Source organism: Ylistrum balloti, unplaced genomic scaffold, assembly GCF_031769215.1.
Source record: "Ylistrum balloti isolate Yb309-2 unplaced genomic scaffold, AGI_CSIRO_Ybal_v1 Utg370916, whole genome shotgun sequence".
Classification (NCBI taxonomy): domain Eukaryota; kingdom Metazoa; phylum Mollusca; class Bivalvia; order Pectinida; family Pectinidae; genus Ylistrum; species Ylistrum balloti.
In genome coordinates, this window is record NW_026782519.1 from 12,612 (window position 1) to 39,511 (window position 26,900).

General features: G+C 36.4%; 2 protein-coding genes across 2 annotated transcripts; one reads left to right on the forward strand and one right to left on the reverse strand.

Moving 5' to 3' along the window:
* Window positions 1-5,494: 5,494 nt before the first annotated feature.
* On the reverse strand, window positions 5,495-13,605 carry LOC132559464 (dnaJ homolog subfamily C member 27-like). Its single transcript, XM_060224082.1, has 6 exons — window positions 13,537-13,605; window positions 12,868-12,933; window positions 12,023-12,095; window positions 11,273-11,469; window positions 10,117-10,187; window positions 5,495-5,609 (listed from the first exon to the last, which is right to left on the reverse strand). The coding sequence occupies exons 1-6, from the start codon at window positions 13,603-13,605 to the stop codon at window positions 5,495-5,497; spliced, it is 591 nt and encodes a 196-aa protein (XP_060080065.1).
* Window positions 13,606-13,972: 367 nt separating this feature from the next.
* Window positions 13,973-20,798, forward strand: LOC132559461 (dnaJ homolog subfamily C member 22-like). The gene is made up of 3 exons (XM_060224079.1): window positions 13,973-14,372; window positions 17,825-18,288; window positions 20,379-20,798. The coding sequence occupies exons 1-3, from the start codon at window positions 13,988-13,990 to the stop codon at window positions 20,613-20,615; spliced, it is 1,086 nt and encodes a 361-aa protein (XP_060080062.1). The 5' UTR covers window positions 13,973-13,987; the 3' UTR covers window positions 20,616-20,798.
* The last annotated feature ends 6,102 nt before the right edge of the window (window positions 20,799-26,900 follow it).

The window sequence follows — 26,900 nt, forward strand, 5'->3', positions numbered from 1 at the left end:
TGAGGTCAGGATCGTGTTCCCTTGTTTCACTCTGATACCTGGTGTTGAGGTCAGGAGTGTGTACCATTGTTCCACTCTGAAACCTGGTGTTGGTGTCAGGAGTGTGTACCCTTGTTGCACTATGACACCTGGTGTTGGTATCAGGAGTGTGTACCCTTGCTCCATTCCGACACCTGGTGTTGGTGTCAGGAGTGTGTACCTTTGTTCCACTCTAACACCTGGTGTTCAGGTCAGGAGTAAGTACCCTTGCTCCATTCTAACACCTGGTGTTGAGGTCAGGAGTGTGTACCCTTGCTCCACACTGACACCTGATGTTGGTGTCAGGAGTGTGTACTCTTGCTCGCTTCAGACACCTGGTGTTGGTGTAAGGAGTGTGTTCCCTTGTTTCACTCTGATACCTGGTGTTGAGGTCAGGATCGTGTTCCCTCGTTTCACTCTGATACCTGGTGTTGAGGTCAGGAGTATGTATCCTTATTCCACTAAGACACCTGGTGTTGCTGTCAGGAGCGTGTACCCTTGTTCCAATCTGACACCTGGTGTTGGTGTCAGGAGTGTGTACCTTTGTTCAACTCTGACACCTGGTGTTGAGGTCAGGAGTGTGTACCCTTGTTTCACTCTGACACCTGGTGTTGAGGTCAGGAATAAGTACCCTTGCTCCATTCTAACACCTGGTGTTGAGGTCAGGAGTGTGTACGCTTGCTCCACTCTGACACCTGATGTTGGTGTCAGGATTGTGATCCCTTGTTTCACTCTGATACCTGGTGTTGAGGTCAGGAGCGTGTACCCTTGTTTCACTCTGAAACCTGGTGTTGAGGTCAGGAGTGTGTACCCTTGTTTCACTCTGACACCTGGTGTTGAGGTCAGGAGTGTGTACCCTTGTTCCCTTCAAACACCTGGTGTTGGTGTCGGGAGTGTGTTCCCTTGTTTCACTCTGATACCTGGTGTTGAGGTCAGGATCGTGTTCCCTTGTTTCACTCTGATACCTGGTGTTGAGGTCAGGAGTGTGTATCCTTATTCCACTCAGACACCTGGTGTTGAGGTCAGGAGTGTGTACCCTTGTTGCACTATGACACCTGGTGTTGGTGTCAGGAGTGTGTACCCTTGTTGCACTATGACACTTGGTGTTGGTATCAGGAGTGTGTACCCTTGCTCCATTCTGACACCTGGTGTTGCTGTCAGGAGCGTGTACCCTTGTTCCAATCTGACACCTGGTGGTGGTGTCAGGAGTGTGTACCTTTGTTCCATTCTAACACCTGGTGTTGGTGAAAGGAGTGTGTTCCCTTGTTTCACTCTGATACCTGGTGTTGAGGTCAGGATCGTGTTCCCTTGTTTCACTCTGATACCTGGTGTTGAGGTCAGGAGTATGTATCCTTATTCCACTCAGACACCTGGTGTTGAGGTCAGGAGTGTGTACCATTGTTCCACTCTGAAACCTGGTGTTGGTGTCAGGAGTGTGTACCCTTGTTGCACTATGACACCTGGTGTTGAGGTCAGGAGTGTGTACCCTTGCTCCATTCTGACACCTGGTGTTGCTGTCAGGAGCGTGTACCCTTGTTCCAATCTGACACCTGGTGTTGGTGTCAGGAGTGTGTACCTTTGTTCCATTCTGACACCTGGTGTTGGTGTCAGGAACGTGTACCTTTGTTCCACTCTGACACCTGGTGTTAAGGTCAGGAGTGTGTACCCTTGCTCCACTTTGACACCTGATGTTGGTGTCAGGAGTGTGTATACCCTTGCTCCATTCTGACACCTGGTGTTGAGGTCAGGAGTGTGTACCCTTGCTCCACTCTGACACCTAGTGTTGAGGTCAGGAGTGTGTACCCTTGTTTCACTCTGAAACCTTGTGTTGAGGTCAGGAGTGTGTATCCTTGCTCCACTCTGACACCTGGTGTTGAGGTCAGGAGTGTGTACCCTTGCTCCACTCTGACACCTGGTGTTGAGGTCAGGAGTGTGTACCCTTGTTCCACTCTGACACCTGGTGTTGAGGTCAGGAGTGTGTACCCTTGTTCCACTCTGACACCTGATGTTGCTGTCAGGAGCGTGTACCCTTGTTCCAATCTGACACCTGGTGTTGGTGTCAGGAGTGTGTACCTTTGTTCCATTCTGACACCTGGTGTTGGTGTCAGGAACGTGTACCTTTGTTCCACTCTGACACCTGGTGTTAAGGTCAGGAGTGTGTACCCTTGCTCCACTTTGACACCTGATGTTGGTGTCAGGAGTGTGTATACCCTTGCTCCATTCTGACACCTGGTGTTAAGGTCAGGAGTGTGTACCCTTGCTCCACTTTGACACCTGATGTTGGTGTCAGGAGTGTGTATACCCTTGCTCCATTCTGACACCTGGTGTTGAGGTCAGGAGTGTGTACCCTTGTTTCACTCTGAAACCTTGTGTTGAGGTCAGGAGTGTGTATCCTTGCTCCACTCTGACACCTGGTGTTGAGGTCAGGAGTGTGTACCCTTGTTCCACTCTGACACCTGGTGTGGGGGTCAGAGGAAACACAGACTGATAAAGTTGATACATATAATTTGCTACATAATCAGTACAAAATTAAGTATTTTATTGTATACAATATGTACTACAACAAACAATCAGCTGAAACTTCATTAAGATGGTGAAGGTTTGGCTCATGAAAAATAATAATGTTGACAGTGATGTAAAATCCCAAGTCCTAAAATACATATGGTTAATGATCTAACAGAAAATTGAATATTTGGTCCAAAATATCTATCATTCTTTGCTATAAGTTCCAACCTTTTAGAAAAAAAAGGTTTCACAAATAAATGGACCAATTAAATCCTATTATATGAATATTTTAAGATTTTATTTCATAAAACCTTGCGTATATATTAAGTACATATAAACACTATTGTGTGATTGTCACATAATTCTTACAGTCTATATCTGGGACATTCCTGTACTGTAGGAGTCTATTATAAATCTGGGACATTCATGTACTATAGGTGTCTATTATAAATCTGGGACATTCCTGTACTATAGGAGTCTATTATAAATCAGGGACATTCCTGTACTATAGGGATCTATTATAAATCTGTGACATTCCTGTACTGTAGGAGTCTATTATAAATCTGGGACATTCATGTACTATAGGTGTCTATTATAAATCCGGGACATTCCTGTACTATAGGTGTCTATTATAAATCTGGGACATTCCTGTACTATAGGAGTCTATTATAAATCTGAGACATTCCTGTACTATAGGAGTCTATTATAGATCTGGGACATTCCTGTACTGTAGGGATCTATTATAAATCTGGGACATTCCTGTACTATGGGAATCTATTATAAATCTGGGACATTCCTGTACTATAGGAGTCTATTATAAATCTGGGACATTCCTGTACTGTAGGGATCTATCATAAATCAGGACATTCCTGTACTGTAGGAATCTATCATAAATCAGGACATTCCTGTACTGTAGGAATCTATCATAAATCTGGGACATTCCTGTACTGTAGGAGTCTATTATAAATCTGGGACATTCCTGTACTGTAGGAGTCTATTATAAATCAGGGACATTCCTGTACTATAGGAGTCTATTATAAATCTGGGACATTCCTGTACTGTAGGAGTCTATTATAAATCTGGGACATTCCTGTACTGTAGGAGTCTATTATAAATCTGGGACATTCCTGTACTGTAGGAGTCTATTATAGATCTGGGACATTCCTGTACTGTAGGGATCTATTATAAATCTGGGACATTCCTGTACTATGGGAATCTATTATAAATCTGGGACATTCCTGTACTGTAGGAATCTATCATAAATCTGGGACATTCCTGTACTGTAGGAGTCTATTATAAATCAGGACATTCCTGTACTGTAGGAATCTATCATAAATCTGGGACATTCCTGTACTGTAGGGATCTATTATAAATCTGGGACATTCCTGTACTGTAGGAGTCTATTATAAATCTGGGACATTCCTGTACTATAGGAGTCTATTATAAATCAGGGACATTCCTGTACTATAGGAGTCTATTATAAATCAGGGACATTCTTGTACTGTAGGAGTCTATTATAAATCTGGGACATTCCTGTACTGTAGGAGTCTATTATAAATCTGGGACATTCCTGTACTGTAGGAGTCTATTATAAATCTGGGACATTCCTGTACTGTAGGGATCTATTATAAATCAGGACATTCCTGTACTGTAGGAGTCTATTATAAATCTGGGACATTCCTGTGCTATAGGAGTCTATTATGAATCAGGACATTCCTGTACTGTAGGAATCTATCATAAATCTGGGACATTCCTGTACTGTAGGGATCTATTATAAATCAGGACATTCCTGTACTGTAGGAATCTATCATAAATCTGGGACATTCCTGTACTGTAGGAGTCTATTATAAATCTGGGACATTCCTGTACTGTAGGAGTCTATTATAAATCAGGGACATTCCTATACTGTAGGGATCTATTATAAATCAGGGACATTCCTGTACTGTAGGAGTCTATTATAAATCTGGGACATTCCTGTACTGTAGGAGTCTATTATAAATCTGGGACATTCCTGTACTGTAGGAGTGTATTATAAATCTGGGACATTCCTGTACTGTAGGAGTCTATTATAAATCAGGGACATTCCTGTACTGTAGGAGTCTATTATAAATCAGGGACATTCTTGTACTGTAGGGATCTATTATAAATCTGTGACATTCTTGTACTGTAGGGATCTATTATAAATCTGGGACATTCCTGTACTGTAGGGATCTATTATAAATCTGGGACATTCATGTACTATAGGAGTCTATTATAAATCTGGGACATTCCTGTACTGTAGGAGTCTATTATAAATCTGGGACATTCCTGTACTGTAGGAGTCTATTATAAATCTGGGACATTCCTGTACTGTAGGGATCTATTATAAATCTGGGACATTCCTGTACTGTAGGAGTCTATTATAAATCAGGGACATTCTTGTACTGTAGGGATCTATTATAAATCTGTGACATTCCTGTACTGTAGGGATCTATTATAAATCTGGGACATTCCTGTACTGTAGGGATCTATTATAAATCTGGGACATTCCTGTACTGTAGGGATCTATTATAAATCTGTGACATTCCTGTACTGTAGGAGTCTATTATAAATATGTGACATTCATGTACTATAGGTGTCTATTATAAATCTGGGACATTCCTGTACTGTAGGAATCTATTACAAATCTGGGACATTCCTGTACTGTAGGAATCTATTATAAATCTGGGACATTCCTGTACTATAGGTGTCTATTATAAATCTGGGACATTCCTGTACTATAGGAGTCTATTATAAATCTAGGACATTCCTGTACTATAGGAATATATCATAACCTTTGATACTGATGACCTTTGACATTGATGATAATATAAATATTAATTAACAACGTGGCATCAGCTGGTATTAACTACAATAATCTCAAAACAAAAATCACAGACACTGGTTTTCAAAATATTAATATCTGGTAATCGTTCATTATGGCATGATGTTGTCATAGCGACACTGACTTTTTATAAAGTTTCTTTCTCTCAATTATGGAGCACAGCATATCGTGGAATAATGAATCAATCCCTTCACCAGTGGAGGCAGATGTCTCATAATAACCACTGAAAAACAAACATTTTTAGGATTATGTATTTTATCTTAAGTTTTCATGTAACTTCTTCTTCACAAATTTATAAATAAGGGGAGGTAACTCTCCTGTGGCTTAGAAACTCTACTTAACTTCTTTTATAAGCAAAAATGTTAACCTTGGTACAAGAGGCCCAGAGGGCCAGTATCGCTCATCTAGCTATTTAAGTCAATAATGCAAAACTTAACATTTCTTTAGAGGGAAAACATTTTCCTTATTGAGCTCCACCCCAACAGATAAAGCTTTAAATTCCCTTGGGGTGGGGACAGAGAACACTAGTTAATCTCTTGATGTCCAGAAATTCTATTAAGTTATGGGATGGAAATCTCACTGGCTCCAAAGATGTAATCTGTTCTGGGGTGGGACCAGACCCCAAGACAAATTATCAGTTATGATCATGTTTATCTCCTGATGCTCATCAATGCTTTAGTTATTCAGTGGGGATCACAGCTGTTTCAAAGAACCAAAGATCCAAATGAATTATTGATGGTGCAAAGCAATGATATGAAAATTTAATAAATCTATTTGGGGGTTAAGATTTTCCCTGTAGGGTACTGCCCATCTGGCCCCAGGGGGCAAAGACCCGCACTTCATACAAAACTGATTTCCCTTCAACCAAGCATGCTTCAGACCAATTTTGGTCAATATCTTACTATTCCCAAAGAACAAGATAGTAGATTTTAAAGAAATTGATAGATTCTCTCTATTGGGCCCCACCTCTCTTACACCAAGAGTCCAAGACTTGAGTTTTAGAGAAATTGATTTCCCTTCACCCAAGCATTGTTCAGACTAAATCTGGACAATATTCTGCAATTCCTGAAGAACAATGTAGATCATAAAGAAAATGATAGATTTTCCTTATTGGGCGCTGCTAATCTTACCCTAGGAGGCCTAGACCAACTGTTTATACAAAACTGATTTCCCTTTCCCAGACCCACTAAAAATTACACAAAATTGGTTCTACTTTCCCCAAGGATGCTTCCAGGGGTCGAAATTAACTTTTTTAGTCACTAGCAAACCATTGCTAGTGCCTAAAATTTCCACTAGCAAAAATGATGAACAAACTGGCAATTTTTCGTGAATAAGTTTGACTTTTATTTACTGTAATATTGAGTTTTTCAGGAACTGAGTGATAGTGGAAAAGATATCCAAGACATTGGATAAGAATGGCTGATTGCTACCTTTATCAATATTTTAAATCTATATAAACTTTGAATTTATCAGTTTTCTTTTTTTCATGTATGAGCTACATCTAATCTGACTGTCATATGATCAGATCCATTTATTAATGTAACTGTACCCAAATTTATATTATGTAACAAATTGTTCACATTAACGATCATTTCAATAAATTCTTATGAAGACAACTGTTTAACAGAGTTCTGGACTTTTAAATCATTATGAAGACAACTGTTTAACAGAGTTCTGGACTTTGTTGTATTTTATTTACCGATGTCATGCAATTCAGTTCTTTTAATTTCACCAAAGATCATTCCACTCCATTCCAAGTCAAATACACTACTGGCAGAAGGTGGGTCGTTTCTTTCTTTGTCCCTCAACCCACCACCTATTGACAGCTGCCGTATATGCAAGTGGTTGTGGCGGTGATTTTATATCAGAAGCGTCAGGAGAAACGCGCTCCGAGTTCGACAATTTTTTTTTTCAGAAGGGCCAGGCTGTGGCTGTTGACTATTGTCTTGGTCATCGCAAGCACTGTCAGATGCTTTCCTTTTTGAAAAAGTTCGTCTTTATAGCTGATATGTCGCGTTTCACATGATGAGCAGACAGAAATCGTAGAGTTTTCCAAGACAACTTTTTATTCAGTTTACACATAATTATCAAGGGAAAAACTGGAGGAATTCTGAATGTATTGATAATCTATGTCACTTTAGCGTTTGTAACCTATTTACTCATTTAAAGGCAGATGGAGAAAGGCATTTTGTGGCAGATGTTTCGTCAAAAATAGTGATTAGGTATAGTTCATTTCCACTCGCATAATTTTGCTAGTTCATTATTTTCCAGCTAGAAATTACCAGATTTTAGCTGGAATTTTGCTAGTTGTATACAGTTAATTTCGAACCCTGGCTTCAGACAAAATTTGATTAAAATCCTCTCGGTCGTTCATGAATAGCTTCAGTATATAGTTAAAGTTGACAGATGCCAGATGCCGGACGCTGGACGGACAATGAACACCACGGTATCCATATAACTCACTTGGCCCTTTGGGTCAGGTAAGGGTTAGGGGAGCTAATAAGGATGTATCAGCCAAAAAGATGCTTATAGTAACATCCCTAGAAAAAATTAATTTCATCCAATCTTATTGAATATTATTATGCCGAATAAGCAATGATCTATTGCAAGCCTGCCAACATCCAAAAATATTTTTGTCAGCGTAATTATCACATAACAAGATGCCCATTGGGACTGCATTGTTCATCTATTGTTCAACAGAGTGAGCCACTTTCATATTTTTCGAAATGACCTTACCAAGCTTCACTTTATAGAGAAGATATATATATGGCTGTGTACCTTATTTTGTACTCTGTGTAATATAATACTTTATCTAGTATTGTTCTCTGTGTAATATAATACTTTACCTAGTTTTGTACTCTGTAATATAATACTTTATCTAGTTTTGTACTCTGTAAATCTAGTTTTGTACTCTGTAATATAATATTTTATCTAGTTTTGTACTCTGTAAATCTAGTTTTGTACTCTGTAATATAATATTTTATCTAGTTTTGTACTCTGTAAATCTAGTTTTGTACTCTGTAATATAATATTTTATCTAGTTTTGTACTCTGTGTGATATAATACTTTATCTAGTATCATACTCTGTGTAATATAATATTTTATCTAGTTTTGTACTCTGTGTAGTATAATACTTTATCTAGTTTTGTACTCTGTGTACTCTGTAATATAATATTTTATCTAGTTTTGTACTCTGTAAATCTAGTTTTGTACTCTGTAATATAATATTTTATCTAGTTTTGTACTCTGTAAATCTAGTTTTGTACTCTGTAATATAATATTTTATCTAGTTTTGTACTCTGTGTAATATAATACTTTATATAGTTTTGTACTTTGTGTAATATAATACTTTATCTAGTTTTGTACTCTGTAAATCTAGTTTTGTACTCTGTAATATAATATTTTATCTAGTTTTGTACTCTGTAAATCTAGTTTTGTACTCTGTAATATAATATTTTATCTAGTTTTGTACTCTGTAAATCTAGTTTTGTACTCTGTAATATAATATTTTATCTAGTTTTGTACTCTGTGTGATATAATACTTTATCTAGTATCATACTCTGTGTAATATAATACTTGATCTAGTTTTGTACTCTGTGTAGTATAATACTTTATCTAGTTTTGTACTCTGTGTAGTATAATACTTTATCTAGTTTTGTACTCTGTGTAATATAATACTTTATATAGTTTTGTACTTTGTGTAGTGTAATACTTTATCTAGTTTTGTACTCTGTAATATAATACTTTATGTAGTATTGTACTCTGTATAATATAACATTTTATCTAGATTTGTACTCTGTGTAGTGTAATACTTTATGTAGTATTGTACTCTGTATAATATAACATTTTATCTAGATTTTTAATCTGTGTAGTGTAATACTTTATGTAGTATTGTACTCTGTATAATATAACATTTTATCTAGATTTGTACTCTGTGTAGTGTAATACTTTATGTAGTATTGTACTCTGTATAATATAACATTTTATCTAGATTTGTACTCTGTGTAGTGCAATACTTTATGTAGTATTGTACTCTGTATAATATAACATTTTATCTAGATTTGTACTCTGTGTAGTGTAATACTTTATGTAGTATTGTACTCTGTATAATATAACATTTTATCTAGATTTGTACTCTGTGTAGTGCAATACTTTATGTAGTATTGTACTCTGTATAATATAACATTTTATCTAGATTTGTACTCTGTGTAGTGTAATACTTTATGTAGTATTGTACTCTGTATAACATAACATTTTATCTAGATTTGTACTCTGTGTAGTGTAATACTTTATGTAGTATTGTACTCTGTATAATATAACATTTTATCTAGATTTGTACTCTGTGTAGTGTAATACTTTATGTAGTATTGTACTCTGTATAATATAACATTTTATCTAGATTTGTACTCTGTGTAGTGTAATACTTTATGTAGTATTGTACTCTGTATAATATAACATTTTATCTAGATTTGTACTCTGTGTAGTGTAATACTTTATGTAGTATTGTACTCTGTATAACATAACATTTTATCTAGATTTGTACTCTGTGTAGTGTAATACTTTATGTAGTATTGTACTCTGTATAATATAACATTTTATCTAGATTTGTACTCTGTGTAGTGTAATACTTTATGTAGTATTGTACTCTGTATAATATAACATTTTATCTAGATTTGTACTCTGTGTAGCATGATACTTTATCTATGATAATAATCTAGCATTATACTTACACCATTTTATTCTGTGTTGCCCATTTTTTTGCTTCATCCTTTTCAACTTGACGCTTGTTCTTAATATCAATCTTTCAAAAAAGGAAGAAAATAATGTATAGCATAGCGTTATACCCTGTGCCCTGCTGATTTAGACATACAATCATTATAATTATACACATGTTAATATTATGATAGGGGTATTAACTCCATTTCACCTTTATATTTTGATGTATGGTTTGACACCATTCAGAACTTATTTATATATATTAATATTTCAGTTGATGTTTTAGAGTATGGTTTGACACAATTTACAACTTATTTGTAAATTTATATAGAATTTATATATAATTAAGTTGTGAATGGTGTCAAATCATATGCAAAAACATCAAATGCTTATATATACTTGTATTTATATATACAAGGGTCATCTGCTATGGCAGAATGCACCATGACTGCTCACTTGTAAAATGTGTACAAAATCTCAGTTAGTTCTTCAACCATCTTGTTGCCATGCTCTGGAAACTGAAATTTGTAATTTTGCCAATCTGTTTCAAAATCTTTTTCTGTGGTAACAAGAAAATAAGAGAATGCTCCTCCATCACTAAAGGTACCAGTTGTCTTGAACAGTTTCAAAACTATGGTCCAGAAAATCTTAAATTTGTAATTTGAACTGTTTCCATGGTAACAAAAAAGAAAGAACTTAAATCAAGCACGTTTCCATTGTAAAAGGCACCACTGGAATACTGGCTTGATAACTGTACCAAGCTTTGAGTAATTATCTTGGAATACTTTCAGAGCCCTGGTCCAAAAAATGTCCTTGCACTGAAGAACACACAATTTAATATCCCTCACAAATGCATGTCTCAGGGTTGAAAAAATAAGATAATTATAAATATTAAATATCTAATTTGATTCCCTAAACAAAGCATGTGATGAAACGACCACAAGTATTTTTATCTCCTAAACAGATTATATCCCAAATAATATTGTCATAAGTTGTGTAGTTTATTGAGTTCAAGGTTTTTTTACAACAAATCATATTCTGTCTTTTCTCTGTAAAATTACCAAACCCTATTTCTGGTTAATGATATTTCAAACTCTGCTCTGTAATATTATCCTAAAACTTTTTTCCACCAATCATATTTCTGAATTCTTCTCTGTAATATTACCATACCTTATTTCCGACCAATCGTATTTCAGGACCAGATGTACTGTATTTGTTGACTTCCTTCATCCAGACATCCAATGCTTCAAATGAGGCTTGATTCGTGACATCATACACCATAAAGATAGCATCAGTCTGGAGGTAGAGTTCATTTCTAACATCAATATACTCTGGGCTGCCTGAGAGATCCCACAGGTGAACACGTACTGTCAAAATACATCACATTTTGTAAAAATATGGATATGTATATAACTGGAATATGTTATCATTATCCACTAACTTTCTACAAATATGGGAGCATCATAATTATTGAACAAACACAAAGGTTTGTAAAGAGGAAAGTAAAATTTATAGATTCCTCTTGGTCTTTGGATTGATCAAAATAAAAACAAAATGAGGTGGCCATCTTTGATTTTGAAAGTAAAAGTTTGTTATCAGTATTTCTTGAGAAGCACTGGATTGATCTTTATCAGTTTTTTTTTTTTTTTTTTTGTATGTTCCCCATGGTCTAAAAACTTTTGTTTTGGGACATAATGGAAAGATAAGAAAAGAAGAGAAATCCAATTGATAAAGACAAGTTGAAAGTTCATGAGTCCCTCTAGGATCTGTTGTTCCAAAAAAAAGTCAGAGACACAAAATAAAGACAGATATCTAGCTAACACTGACGTATGTTGAAGTGGAATCATTATGAGCTGTTTTAGAAAATGAAACAGCGCAGAGGCTGTATCAAAATAAATGACATAAAAAGATGGTACTTACAATCAACTCCGTCCACATGTTGGATCTTGAATCCATAATCAACACCAACTGTTGGCTGGTATCCACCACAAAACTAGAACATCAAATGTTGGAAAAGAAGCTCAAATTATGAAAACCAATCAAAGACTGTATATATGTTTTATATATCTTTGTACACAAGCGTTTCACAAGTAACTCCCCCTCTCTCCCCCTCACATACACAGAAAAAAGAAAGAAACAAAGAAACAACGAAACAAACAAAAATAAATTTTTTTAAAAAATCATAATTTCCATTTAGGAAACATGTCAGAGTAAAAAGTCTTACAGAAATAAAAAATGTCTTCGTTTATGTTTATTTATTTATATAACAAGCTTTGTCTATTCTACTGTGCATGCTGTCAATAAAAAACAAATATTGAGAAATAAATTCCAAACCAAAAATAAATCAAGGGAGATAATTCAATGTCCCAGAATAATCAATTGCTTACTTTCATGACAACTGATCAAATGGTATCAATTTTTAAATTATCTTTTAATGAAAAGGCACAGAAGTTACCTTTTCTGGCTCAATGTCTGGGACCTTGGAATTTTCAGATTCTAGCTCAATATGAAGGTGTTTGGATCTTACAAATTCAAGCTCAGTATCTGGGAACTTCGAATTCACAAATTCTGGCTCAACATCAGGTTGTTTGGAACTTACTAGTTCTAGATGAATGTCTGGTGGTTGGCGTTTTGCAGCACAATGGAATGAAATAACCTTAGTTTCTATATCTACAATAGATATGGGTGGCTTACTACTGGATAAAAAGGTACACAGATACATGTTGTATATACTTTGTATCTACTCATTGTTATACATAACTCACCTTACTCTCACAAAAGTGTTTAATCAGGCAAGTTTTCCCAACATTGGCATTTCCAATACCGACAACCTATCAATAAAAAAGAGAATTATATCTTAAAATGAGTAAAATACCATCTCTGTCACTGAGGTGATGAGTCGATATAGCTTATAGCGTTAAATACTGCCTTTGTCATTCAGCTGGTCCATGTCACACTTGTACGGTTACCATCACTCAGCTGTCAAAAAATACAGCTTCTTGAACTATGTTGGTACAGCCATATTTTATTGCGGTCGGGTACTGCTTGATTCCTGTAAGGTGCTTGGAAGAAATGTGTCTCCCATGTTCTTTCGCAAAAGGGGTTGATTCGCGTTCTACCAGTCACTATCGTGATTACGTTCCTCCGACAGCGAGAAAATTCAACCGACAATTCCCTGGTTATCTCCCTTTTATCATAACAGAATCTAGAATTGTTTTCTTCGCCATTCCGGTACTAAAGATGTTTTCACCTTCAGTATATAAAATAATAGTCAGAGGCTCGTAAGTTAATATATTTTTATTACAGTCAATCTACTAGATAACAGTAAAACAAACAGCTAAACAAGGTCACGGTAAGCCCGTACGGTAAAACGTATAGGCAAACTTACACATCTGAATTTCTGACAGCCTGATGTCCTTAAAACTATACACTACCTTGATCCACTTGAGATCTTTAACTGCGTCTTGTGGATTTTTTGTGAGGTAACCGGGTTTTCTGTCCATTCTAAATTAAAGATGCCGAATCACCGGATGAACAGGTGCGAGTAGTTCACATCATAAGGAAGCCGCCATCTTGTGGTTTCCTTCACTACGTAAACAAGTTTGAAATGCATTGTGGGATTGGGATTCCTGTTTATTTACTTTCGTTTTTAAAATTATAATTAACATTTCAATGAGAAAAAAATGCGTTTATATGTACAATTTCAAACTCCATTTTTCATTTCAACAAAAATGGGATCATGTTTTGAAATTAAATCTACATTGATATCTTACTAACACGTGTGGTATAGCTATTTTTAGAATACACGTCGACAAATGTAGAATTCCCCACGCGGATTCTGACGATTTACTGTGCTTTTTCCGATAGGTTGCGGAATGAATACAAATGGCTAACATTGTGGTTGCTTATATCTTGTGGCTGACTGGAGGCTGGCTAGGACTTCATCACTTCTATCTTGGACGAGACAAACAAGCATTCGTTTGGTGGGCAACATGGGGAGGTTGTTTAGGTCTAGGATGGTTTCGGGACTTGTGGAGGTTACCTGAATATGTTTATGAAGCAAACAATGATGAACGGTATTTAAACGAACTGAGATATCGCCTTGTGGTGTTCCCTCGCCCACCGTTCAATGTTGCACGATTTACCGGAGAACTTGTGGTTGGATATTTATTTGGTATTTTGCTTAGGCTGGTGATCCCTGAGGAGTACACGACAGAAGGTGTAGGCTGGGTGTTGGCAGTGATTCTACCTCCCTATGGAGTCGCCGTCGGTGAGTAACAAAGTTTGGCTGGAACTGGTACCATGTCACCAATGGCGTTCAAACGACCCTTCAAACTCTAGCTGACACTCAACCACGGACTAAAACTGATGCTAGTACGACAACAAGTACTCTCAACTTCTACACTTCCCCCTCCTTCACAAATTCATCAACCCCAAAGACAATAACAACCCAGGACTAGTATCTTCAAGGAAGCATCTCAATCTCCAATAGCTTCTACACTTTGAGTGGTCAACGGCACAAAACTGTAGTCATACAGCATAATGAAAAAAAAACATTGTCACTACTGGTGTTCAAACTAGTGAATATATAACAATGAAGGTGATACAGGGTCCTGTGTATCTCAGTATATAACACTGAAGATGATACAGGGTCCTGTGTATCTCAGTATATAACACTGAAGATGATACAGGGTCCTGTGTATCTGGTATATAACACTGAAGATGATACAGGGTCCTGTATATCTCAGTATATAAACACTGAAGATGATACAGGGTCCTGTGTATCTCAGTATATAACACTGAAGATGATACAGGGTCCTTTGTATCTGGTATATAACACTGAAGATGATACAGGGTCCTGTGTATCTCAGTATATAAACACTGAAGATGATACAGGGTCCAGTATATCTCAGTATATAAACACTGAAGATGATACAGGGTCCTGTGTATCTCGGTATATAAACACTGAAGATGATACAGGGTCCTGTATATCTCAGTATATAAACACTGAAGATGATACAGGGTCCTGTGTATCTCAGTATATAACACTGAAGATGATACAGGGGCCTGTGTATCTGGTATATAACACTGAAGATGATACAGGGGCCTGTGCATCTCAGTATATAACACTGAAGATGATACAGGGGCCTGTGTATCTCAGTATATAACACTGAAGATGATACAGGGGCCTGTGTATCTCAGTATATAACACTGAAGATGATACAGGGGCCTGTGTATCTCAGTATATAACACTGAAGATGATACAGGGGCCTGTGTATCTCAGTATATAAACACTGAAGATGATACAGGGTCCTGTATATCTCAGTATATAAACACTTAAGATGATACAGGGGCCTGTGTATCTCAGTATATAACACTGAAGATGATACAGGGGCCTGTGTATCTCAGTATATAACACTGAAGATGATACAGGGGCCTGTGTATCTCAGTATATAACACTGAAGATGATACAGGGGCCTGTGTATCTCAGTATATAACACTGAAGATGATACAGGGGCCTGTGTTTCTCAGTATATAAACACTGAAGATGATACAGGGGCCTGTGTATCTCAGTATATAAACACTGAAGATGATACAGGGTCCTGTGTATCTCAGTATATAAACACTGAAGATGATACAGGGGCCTGTGTATCTCAGTATATAACACTGAAGATGATACAGGGGCCTGTGTATCTGGTATATAACACTGAAGATGATACAGGGTCCTGTGTATCTGGTATATAACACTGAAGATGATACAGGGTCCTGTGTATCTCAGTATATAACACTGAATATGATTCAGGGTCCTGTGTATCTGGTATATAACACTGAAGATGATACAGGGGCCTGTGTATCTGGTATATAACACTGAAGATGATACAGGGTCCTGTGTATCTCAGTATATAACACTGAAGATGATACAGGGTCCTGTGTATCTCAGTATATAACACTGAAGATGATACAGGGTCCCTGGTATATAAACACTGAAGATGATACAGGGTCCTGTATATCTCAGTATATAAACACTGAAGATGATACAGGGTCCTGTGTATCTCAGTATATAACACTTAAGATGATACACGGTCCTGTGTATCTCAGTATATAAACACTGAAGATGATACAGGGTCCTGTGTATCTCAGTATATAAACACTGAAGATGATACAGGGGCCTGTGTATCTCAGTATATAAACACTGAAGATGATACAGGGTCCTGTGTATCTCAGTATATAAACACTGAAGATGATACAGGGACCTGTGTATCTCAGTATATAAACACTGAAGATGATACAGGGTCTTGTGTATCTCAGTATATAACACTGAAGATGATACAGGGTCCTATGTATCTCAGTATATGATACAGGGTTCTGTGTATCTCAGTATATAAACATTGAAGATGATACAGGGGCCTGTGTATCTCAGTATATAAACACTGAAGATGATACAGGGTCCTGTGTATCTCAGTATATAAACACTGAAGATGATACAGGGGCCTGTGTATCTCAGTATATAAACACTGAAGATGATACAGGGGCCTGTGTATCTCAGTATATAAACACTGAAGATGATACAGGGTCCTGTGTATCTCAGTATATGATACAGGGTCCTGTGTATCTCAGTATATAACACTGAAGATGATACAGGGTCCTGTGTATCTCAGTATATAACACTGAAGATGATACAGGGTCCTATGTATCTCAGTATATGATACAGGGTCCTGTGTATCTCAGTATATAAACACTGAAGATGATACAGGGTCCTGTGTATCTCAGTATATAACACTGAAGATGATACAGGGTCCTGTGTATCTCAGTATATAACACTGAAGATGATACAGGGGCCTATGTATCTTAGTATATAACACTGAAGATGATACAGGGTTCTGTGTATCTCAGTATATAAACATTGAAGATGATACAGGGGCCTGTGTATCTCAGTATTTAAACACTGAAGATGATACAGGGTCTTGTGTATCTCAGTATATAACACTGAAGATGATACAGGGTCCTATGTATCTCAGTATATGATACAGGGTCCTGTGTATCTCAGTATATAAACACTGAAGATGATACAGGGTCCTGTGTATCTCAGTATATAAACACTGAAGATGATACAGGGTCCTGTGTATCTCAGTATATAACACTGAAGATGATACAGGGGCCTATGTATCTTAGTATATAACACTGAAGATGATACAGGGGCCTGTGTATCTCAGTATATAACACTGAAGATGATACAGGGTCCTGTGTATCTCAGTATATAAACACTGAAGATGATACAGGGGCCTGTGTATCTCAGTATATAAACATTGAAGATGATACAGGGGCCTGTGTATCTCAGTATTTAAACACTGAAGATGATACAGGGTCTTGTGTATCTCAGTATATAACACTGAAGATGATACAGGGTCCTATGTATCTCAGTATATGATACAGGGTCCTGTGTATCTCAGTATATAAACACTGAAGATGATACAGGGGCCTGTGTATCTCAGTATATAAACACTGAAGATGATACAGGGGCCTGTGTATCTTAGTATATAACACTGAAGATGATACAGGGGCCTGTGTATCTCAGTATATAACACTGAAGATGATACAGGGTCCTGTGTATCTCAGTATATAAACACTGAAGATGATACAGGGGCCTGTGTATCTTAGTATACATTGAATTAGCTAGCATGTAAAATTTCATTTGTTCAAAGTGTTTTAATTTTTTCACAGGAGTACATCTGGTTGCCAACATTGGACGACAAAAGTCTACAATGTCTTCACCTCTGATTGGTGCCTTACTGGGGTTGCCATGGATACTGTATAGAACTGATAATATTATGCCTGGAGTACTTATAGCTGCAATTTTCGTCAACAAATTTGGAGTTCAGTGGGAAGCTGAGAGGAGAAACGGAGGGCATATTTGTAAAAGAGCACTTGTATTGACATTTTGCGGAATGATCTACATATCTATGTGGACCTCTGGAATTTATTTGAATTGTTCTGTCACAAATGAACATGGCGAAACCATACCTTTACGAGAGGCGATTCCAAACTTTTTTAAATCCCCTGCCTGGGAAAATATGAAGGAAACTATGAAGAGACTTTATGAGTATTACAAGCTTTACGGATGGGAGAAACTTCGGCAGCAGATTGTTGAGGCTATGGATCCTACAGGAGAAGCAAATGCATATAAAGTATGTACACCCACTGATAACCTGGGTCTTTCTCATTTTTTTCTGACTTCAGGACTTGCCCAAGTAAATCACCAACATGTCAGCATAATCATAATCCAAACTCTAATTGAATAAAACTAGGTAAAGGGTAAAGTTTGGACAAAGGAAATATTTACACACAGACTCCTTAAAAAGATTAAGACCAGGTGTTCTGAAAGAGTAAGTGTCTTCTGCTTCATTGACAATACCCGCCATGTAAACCTTGGTCAATCCAACTATGTAATGTCACATTTTCAAATGAGAATAAAGTATACAACAATGGAACCAACAAGCAAATTAATGAGCATCAAAAACATCCAGCTTTATATTGCATGAAGAAGTAGAATATTTTTCAATGAAATCACTACGACGACTGTAAAACTTCCCCGTCATTTTCATTAACATGCATCTATTGAAGCCCTTTGTTACAAGTTTGTCCGTTAATGAACACTTGTTGACACAATTTCTCACATTCAAATCATGGAAATGGGAATATATGTTATTACTTAGCATTGTAGCTAGTAGGTACATCATTAATATTTACATTTCTATAGAAATATACCTTGTAAATGAGCAGAGAAACACCTAGCGGGCAGAGAGAAAGCCTAAGTAGGCAGAGAAACACCTAGCGGGCAGAGAGAAAGCCAAAGCAGGCAGAGAAACACCTAGCGGGCAGAGAGAAAGCCTTAGTAGGCAGAGAAACACCTAGCGGGCAGAGAGAAAGCCTAAGTAGGCAGAGAAACCTGCAAGGGGGTGGCAGAGAGAAACCCTAAATAGGCGGAGAAACCCTTAGTAGGCAAAGAAACGTGCAGGGGGAAGGGAGAACGTCTAAGTAGGCGGAGAAACCGGCAGAAGGGCAGAGAGAAAGCCTTAGTAGGCGGAGAAAAACACAGGGGGCAGAGAGAAAGACTCAGAGAGCAGAGAGAAACCCTCAGGAGGCAGGGAAACCCTCATGGAGCAGTTGAACCCTCAAGGGGCATAGAGAAACCCTCATGGGTGCAGAGAAACACCCAGAGGGGCAGAGAAACACTCAGGGGGCAGAGTGTGTAATAAAATCTGAATTTAGAATAGTCATATGTGTGTGATACCACAGCTGATTGGCTGACTTGAGAGTAACTCAGAAAACATTAGATATCAGAAAATCTTTTTATATTTTTGAGGTTTGAAAACACATTGATGTGGTTTTGTTTGGTATTCTTGAACATTTTTAGCTCACTTGTCCCCAGGACGCATGGCTTTATCCCTCTGGCTCTAGCATCAGCTTTTCTTTGAATTACTTTAGAACAACTGAAAGGAACAGGTTATGGATGTATTTAAATCATTGACCTTGATTAAATTTCAAGGTCATGGGGGTCAAATGTATTAAAACTTTCAAAGGTCTGTTTCACAATAACCAAATGGCCAGATGTACTGATACTGTTCATGTAGAATGCTGGAATGAAGGGACACCAAGTTTGTTTAAATGATTGACCTTGACCAAATTTCAAGGAAACAGTGGTAACATATATCAAAAATGTTTAAAGGTCTTCTTTGCAATAATCAAATCGCCAGATGTACTGTTATTGGACTTGAAGCATACTGGGATTTAGGTATACCACAAATTATCTTGAAATACTTTCATGGTCACAGGAGTCAAATTTGATTTAACATGTTAACAACTTTTCAATAACAGAAAGGTCCAGGGTCATGGTATAAGTTTCATGCTAGGATGTAGGGCTACTTAGTTCGCACCTATGTGAAACTTACCACTTACTTCAGGGCCAAACATGCTTTAGGCTTCTTCTTTTCAATTACCCATTAGCTGGGCTTAACAGTGTTTGTATTGCAACATTTGAGGGTAATAGGATTTCAACTTTGCAATACTATAAGGAATGAAAAAGTCCTGATTTAAGCTGCAGAAGAGATGAGCAATTCAGGCCCATTGGCCCTCTTCACACACACACACTCTGGCCACCTAATTGTCTGTCCCACCTGCTATTTTCACAGTAATATTTAAAATGCTTTGTCCTTCCTCTTTTCTGTCTTCAAATCTGCTGAAACATTATCCATATGTACATTGTTTTCATTTGCAGGTGCTGGGTTTAAATGATACAGCCTGTCAGAAAGAAGTAACGAAACGATACAGAGAGCTCGCGAAGGAATGGCATCCAGATAAAGTCAAAGACCCGGACATGAAAATGTTAGCTCAAGAAAAGTTCATAGAAATCCAAAAAGCATATGATACCCTGTCTCAGATACAATCTCGCAGAAAATCAACGGAATCAGAATCGCGACAGAAAAGTGTTCATAATGATCATACGGAGTTTTGAAAATATTGTGGATCTGAAAGTATTTAAATGTTTTCTTTGTTTGTTTTATACTGACAAAAATCATCAAATACATTATTGTACTTGATAGTCCAGCATTTCTGATTTATTGAAAAAATCTACTTTTCATTAATAGTGAATGCAATTTTAACCGAACTTAATTTTTATTTTCGTTTCATTGTTTTCCTTACTGTTTTTTTTTATTTATTTCTACTTTATTTTTGTGCTATTTTCTTTAGATTCAACAATTGAATTTATATCATTATGTAAAATCATAATATTACTGAAACAGTTATTGCTATTTTTAGGGTTAGTGGGTGTTCCAAGGCTTAGATGGCCAAGGAACTCTACATTAATTGGTCAGGATATTTTCTAAAATTTCAATCAAAAAGATCATTCTACCCAGAATTCACCAGTAATATCAATCTATTTAATAAGTAATACTGTACCATATACTGTCAGATAGTATAGTCCAGTAAGATTTTATCGTCCTGATGTCAAAGTGCCATGATTCTATCTATTCAAATAATCAATCTCATCCCCTTTCTGTGTTCATTGAAATAACTATATGAAGCTTAATGTCAGATCTGGTGTGAAAACAGCTGGAATTAAATATTCCTTTTTATTTAAATTAAATGTCAAATGAATTTTGTATCTTGTGAAAAAATATAATTTAAGAAATGATTGATGGAATTGTACCAGATGTAAGTGTTAAAAAGTAAAAGGTTAATGTTTCAGGTCTGTTTGGCCTGTTTGTTTTTTACCATTGATTTTTGTTGCATAGTGTTTGTTATATGTGATGCTTCAGCTGTTTCCATGGTTACTTATCAATCTTAATTGTGATGATGTTCATATCACAAATAAACATATCATACAAGTATCTAAATTTTCAGTGTTTGGCATCTGTAAACAACAGAAAATTTTGTGATATAAGTTATTGTGCACATTTTTAACAGAGTGATCTCTCCTTAGGGTTTATCTGAGTTATCTCCCCATAGACTTTAACAGTGCTATCTCCTATTAAGATTTAAAAAGGTTATCTCCCTGAGGCTTCAAAAGGGTTATCTCACGTTAGGCTTTAATCACCTCCCATTGGGAATTAAAAGAGTTATCTCCCCTTAGGATTTAGTTATCTCTCACTGGGCGTTAACAGAGTTTTCTCCCCTTAGGCTATACAGGATACATCAAACCTGTTTATATTATCTCGGTTAAGAATATATGCCTTCAAACACTTCATATGTCTTTTTTATGTTTGTTATCTCCCTTACAGATATATGCTGTCTAACACTTTATAAATGTTGTTTTAGTTAGAGTTATCTCCCTTAAGGTTTTTGTTGTCTTACAGTTTTTACATGTTGTTGAACTTAGAGTTATCTCCCTTAATGATGTATGCTGTCAAACACATTTTATGTGTTATTTGGCTTAGAATTATCTCCCTTAGTTGTGCTTCCTGTTGAACACCTTTTACATGTTGTTTATGTTAGAGTTACCTTTGGTAAAAATGACTCATGGAATTTTGCTTCACCACTTACACAAGTAAAGTAACCATTTAATTTTATTTTAGAATGTGAAGAAAAATTATTGTCAAATCAACAGACATTGATGTAAACTAAATTACATACAATGATGTCTTTATTTATTTATTTATTTTTTTATTTTTTTAACCCAATTTTAGAGAAAATAAAAATCCTGCTTTTAAAATGACTCCCAGGTAGAACTGAAGAGTCGGCTGTATAATAAAGATGTTGTTTAAACACAATTTGTTGACATTCATGCTGGTATGAATGCATTCTCATCCCCTACAGCTGTCAAGTTCATCACTGTACCATACTGATAGAGTGAAAGGAAGGGAAGTAGGTCTTGTACATCAGGAAGGCATAGAGGAAAGAAAACCAGACTTATAGCTCATTATGTTAATATGGACCTAGATAAACCATATATATATTTAAAACTTTGTATCTTAGTTCACTGTATACACATGTAAATACTTAGATGGGAAACTTTTTAAGATCCATGTTTACAAATTTGAAATATTATTGACAGCAATCAAAATTGCTCTGATCAAATTGTGTCCTAAGAATTGTCTTTTTGTATAGTTTTATCATATAAAGGAATTTGATGTGAAATTATAATGTATTATTAAGGTATTTTTGTCGGTTTCTTTAATTTCAAGAGAAAATTACTAAAGACTTATTTTCATATATTTTTAGTACAAAGGAACTTAAAAAAAAACATATTTTGGTATAATTCTGATAAAAATCAATGAAAAACGTATTTTGGTGAATTTCTTGTAAAAATTATCGAAGACTTTATGATATTACTGGTCATTCATCTTAGTATAAAACCTTTTGATGAAGGATATTTTTTTACTTTAAATCTTTGTGCAATCACTTTGTGCTTACTGCTTCCCCAAAAGGCTTCTTAATCATTTATAATGAATATTTAGGCAAATTGTCACAAATGTAATCATGCAATCTCACATAGATCAATAATGCATCATTACAGTTTAGATTGAACATCTATATTGATGACAATTATTTTACATACTAAACTAAATGGGAGACATGTTCAAGGTCAAAAGGTTAAGTTATTTTATCAGTTAAGGCTTAACGGTCAAAGATTGAAACTTAAGAATGTCATTTGCTTTTCACTTTGATATAAATGTCAAGATTATGATATATTTTGAGGTCAAATGTCCTCCAAAATAGTAAAATATATCACATATATGTGTGTGCATGCACATCTGAGTTTGTGTGTGCGTGTGTGTGGGGTGGCGGTATATTATACATTTATCATGTTTTATCTGAATAACACCCTTTGTTTTAATCCTAATACCATCTTCAAATGTTCATTATTGCCACACATAAATTTATGGAAAAATATACCCAATTGTGAATTATAACAGTTAGTGACTTTCATACAGAGTATTGGACAGCTTGTTTTTATCCCTGTTCATGCCAGTATGAATACATGTTTATACAAACACTATTTTCTGTAAACTTATCACAATGATTAGAACTTTGCCATGAATATTTACATCACTTGTTTCATTTCATCACAAATTATTTATTAACATTAAAAAGTTTTTAAAAAATTTCTGTAGTATACCCATCAACCCTAGTTAAATTTCCCAATGACCCACGTACCTAATAACAATAACCTGGGTTGTTGGGTGACACAGTGGTCAAAAGGCACTCACTTATTATGACCGAGGTTTGATTCCCTGTTCAGACATGAAAAAGGTGGGGATCACCTGCCCGACCATGTGGGATTTCCCATGTTCTCCGATTCTCACACACAAATTTCGGCCAACATTAGTGATATTTTTAGGCTGATAATATTTTATAATTATTGTAGGATAAATCAAGTCTTTAAACAAATCATACAAGATGTTAGAAAGTCACGATAATTAGGACTTGTTCTGTTGCTATTCGTAAAAAATTCATCGTAATTTATTTTACAGAGTTTTCTCCAAACAGTAAAAATAATTATTTAGTGTAAGAAATATTGTTGATCTGAAAAATAAAATCAAATGCCTTTTTGAATGGTTTTTTTTTATCTTTTATATCTTGAAAGGGCAGTCGTAGTCGGTTGATGAAGCGGTGATATATGCAACCTCAGATGGACCATCCTCAATACTCTAGGGGCTACAATCACTTTCACTCTTTGCACTCTTAGAACGTGTCATGAAGGTTCCATGTTCATCACCTTTTGGACGAGATGAAAAGACTAGTTTGATACTTTGATGTACTTCAATGAATCGCAAGGTCAGGTAATATTATATCGTAATGGCTTTTTAGTTTGGTGTTGCTCCTTTGTAATCATCAAAAGCAGCCTGTGATTGGTCAGGTTTATCACTGGAACCAATCAAATTACTACACATGGGCCTTCAACTTTGCTACGACATGTTCCAGGGGTCCAAAGTGTGAAAATGATCACCATCCGTGGAGCATCAAGGATGCAGATGGACATCCAATAGTTTTTATTAATCAGGTGAAGATATGAGGTGTGGTTTGTCCGTGTCTACACATGGTAGTTTGTGTATATCAGGTGCAGATCTGAGGTGTGGTATGACCCTGTCTACACATGTTGGTTTGTGTAAATCAGCTGAAGATCTGAGGTGTGGTATGACCCTGTCTACACATGGTAGTTTGTGTATATCAGGTGAAGATCTGAGGTGTGGTATGACCCTGTCTACACATGGTGGTTTGTGTAAATCAGGTGAAGATCTGAGGTGTGGTATGACCCTGTCTACACATGTTGGTTTGTGTAAATCAGGTGAAGATATGTGGTGTGGTTTGTCCGTGTCTACACATGGTAGTTTGTGTAAATCAGGTGAAGATCTGAGGTGTGGTATGACCCTGTCTACACATGTTGGTTTGTGTAAATCAGGTGAAGATATGTGGTGTGGTATGACCCTGTCTACACATGTTGGTTTGTGTAAATCAGCTGAAGATATGAGGTGTGGTTTGTCCGTGTCTACACATGGTAGTTTGTGTATATCAGGTGAAGATCAGAGGTGTGGTATGACCCTGTCTACACATGGTGGTTTGCGTAAATCAGGTGAAGATATGTGGTGTGGTTTGTCCGTGTCTACACATGGTAGTTTGTGTATATCAGGTGAAGATCTGAGGTGTGGTATGACCCTGTCTACACATGGTGGTTTGTGTAAATCAGGTGAAGACAATTGTTGGTGTTGTGTGTTCAATTGTTGTGATGTATTCGTGGTAACTTGTTGATTTTCCACTGTAACTGTTGTGAGTTTTGATGATAATTGTTTTGATGATGTATCCATGGTAACTATATTGTGATGTATCTATGGTTACTGTTGTTGTGTTACCTTATTTCTGTGAGTGATGTTATCATGCTCATTGTACCAAAATTTACCTTATTTCGTTGTATCCTCATAGATATATAGACATCATCTTATTTACTTTAAACTTTTCACTAAAGCATTGCTGGATTCAAACATTACGGATAATAGATGTGTATGTACTTTATCAATTACCCTCGTTGAAAAGTCTTTTTCTACAAACACAAAAGACCCCCATTGAGAACACATGAACACAAACAAAACTGTATGCAGAAAATACAATTTAACAATAAAGAGATATCGGTCTGTCTAATTAAACATTGCACGGTAAAGTTAGTTTATACATACGTATTCACACAAACACACAGCAACAGTGTCCACCAACAGTGTCCGCCAACAGTGCTAAGGGGAGATAACTCGTGAGCACTTCTACAAATATGAATCGGTTTACCAATATAAATATATAACTATTTCAAATTCCTTGAATTCGAGTAGATAGCGTAAACGTTGAATTCTTGTTCTAGGTTACTTACAACGGGATAAATCATGACATTTAGTATGTATAACTCGATTTTTGTTTAAACGAAAAAGTGAATTTATATCGGTTTTCGCAGAGTCGTTTCCGGGAAACCGAAATACTTAAAATGGCAATAAACTGCGGGGAAGTACGGGATAAGGAAGGTCGCTTTCGGAAAGCAATTTCCTGTAGAAAACACGAATATTTTGTTGAAGAAAAAAAGTGACTGGCTATCTGATCATGTTGATAAGAAAATTCGCATCAGTAAAAATTTTTAAAAATATATAATAAAAACACAAAGTTCCTTCTACAGATCCGAGGTTGTGTGATTCGATCCCGTGGCAGGTAATATTTTATACAATAATTCAACATCATTATCTACTCATACATCACATCTGGGATGGGAAAACAAATTTCATGCTTATTGGTTTTAAAAAAGTAATGATAACCCTCCTGTGTCGATTGTACAGGTGCTCCCGAGTAGGACAATTTACCCCAATCGATGTAGACTGCATGCGACGGGCCTTCCGTATGTTGTCATTGAGGTAGCCACCAGCGACTATTAGGTCCACAACATAATTACCTTGGGAGATATCGATCAGTTATACTTGTATTTCGTTAGCTCATGAACTCAAACTGACATCTGATGCATACTTTTTTTCGTTAAATCGCCGTTTAATTGTTATTATAATTAATATGATTAGTACAGTGACTTCTGACTTTCCTTTTCCTCAAAAGCGTTCTTATGACGACATATCAACGTCAGCAGATTTTTGAAAAATATCACTGCGAGTATTTGAACCTTTTTTATTTCCCCGCACTTTTTTCCATCAGTATATTTGTTTACAAGCGAGAGCTCGTGTCCTGCTGTTGTTACAGTCGAACTATTTCGCTGACCACAGCGTTTCTCTCAAGATGCTGGACACTGACTGACCACTATGATTTATGTTCCTGATGA

Coding starts and splice junctions, on each gene's coding strand:
- LOC132559464 (XM_060224082.1), bottom strand. CDS start 13,605: ATGGACAGAAAACCCGGTTACCTCACAAAAAATCCACAAGACGCAGTT. Junction 12,934..13,536: donor AAGATCTCAAGTGGATCAAG/GTAGTGTATAGT, acceptor TTTTATTGATAG/GTTGTCGGTATTGGAAATGC. Junction 10,188..11,272: donor TACGATTGGTCGGAAATAAG/GTATGGTAATAT, acceptor CTTTTTTGAAAG/ATTGATATTAAGAACAAGCG.
- LOC132559461 (XM_060224079.1), top strand. CDS start 13,988: ATGGCTAACATTGTGGTTGCTTATATCTTGTGGCTGACTGGAGGCTGG. Junction 14,373..17,824: donor TCCCTATGGAGTCGCCGTCG/GTGAGTAACAAA, acceptor ATTTTTTCACAG/GAGTACATCTGGTTGCCAAC. Junction 18,289..20,378: donor GAGAAGCAAATGCATATAAA/GTATGTACACCC, acceptor TTTCATTTGCAG/GTGCTGGGTTTAAATGATAC.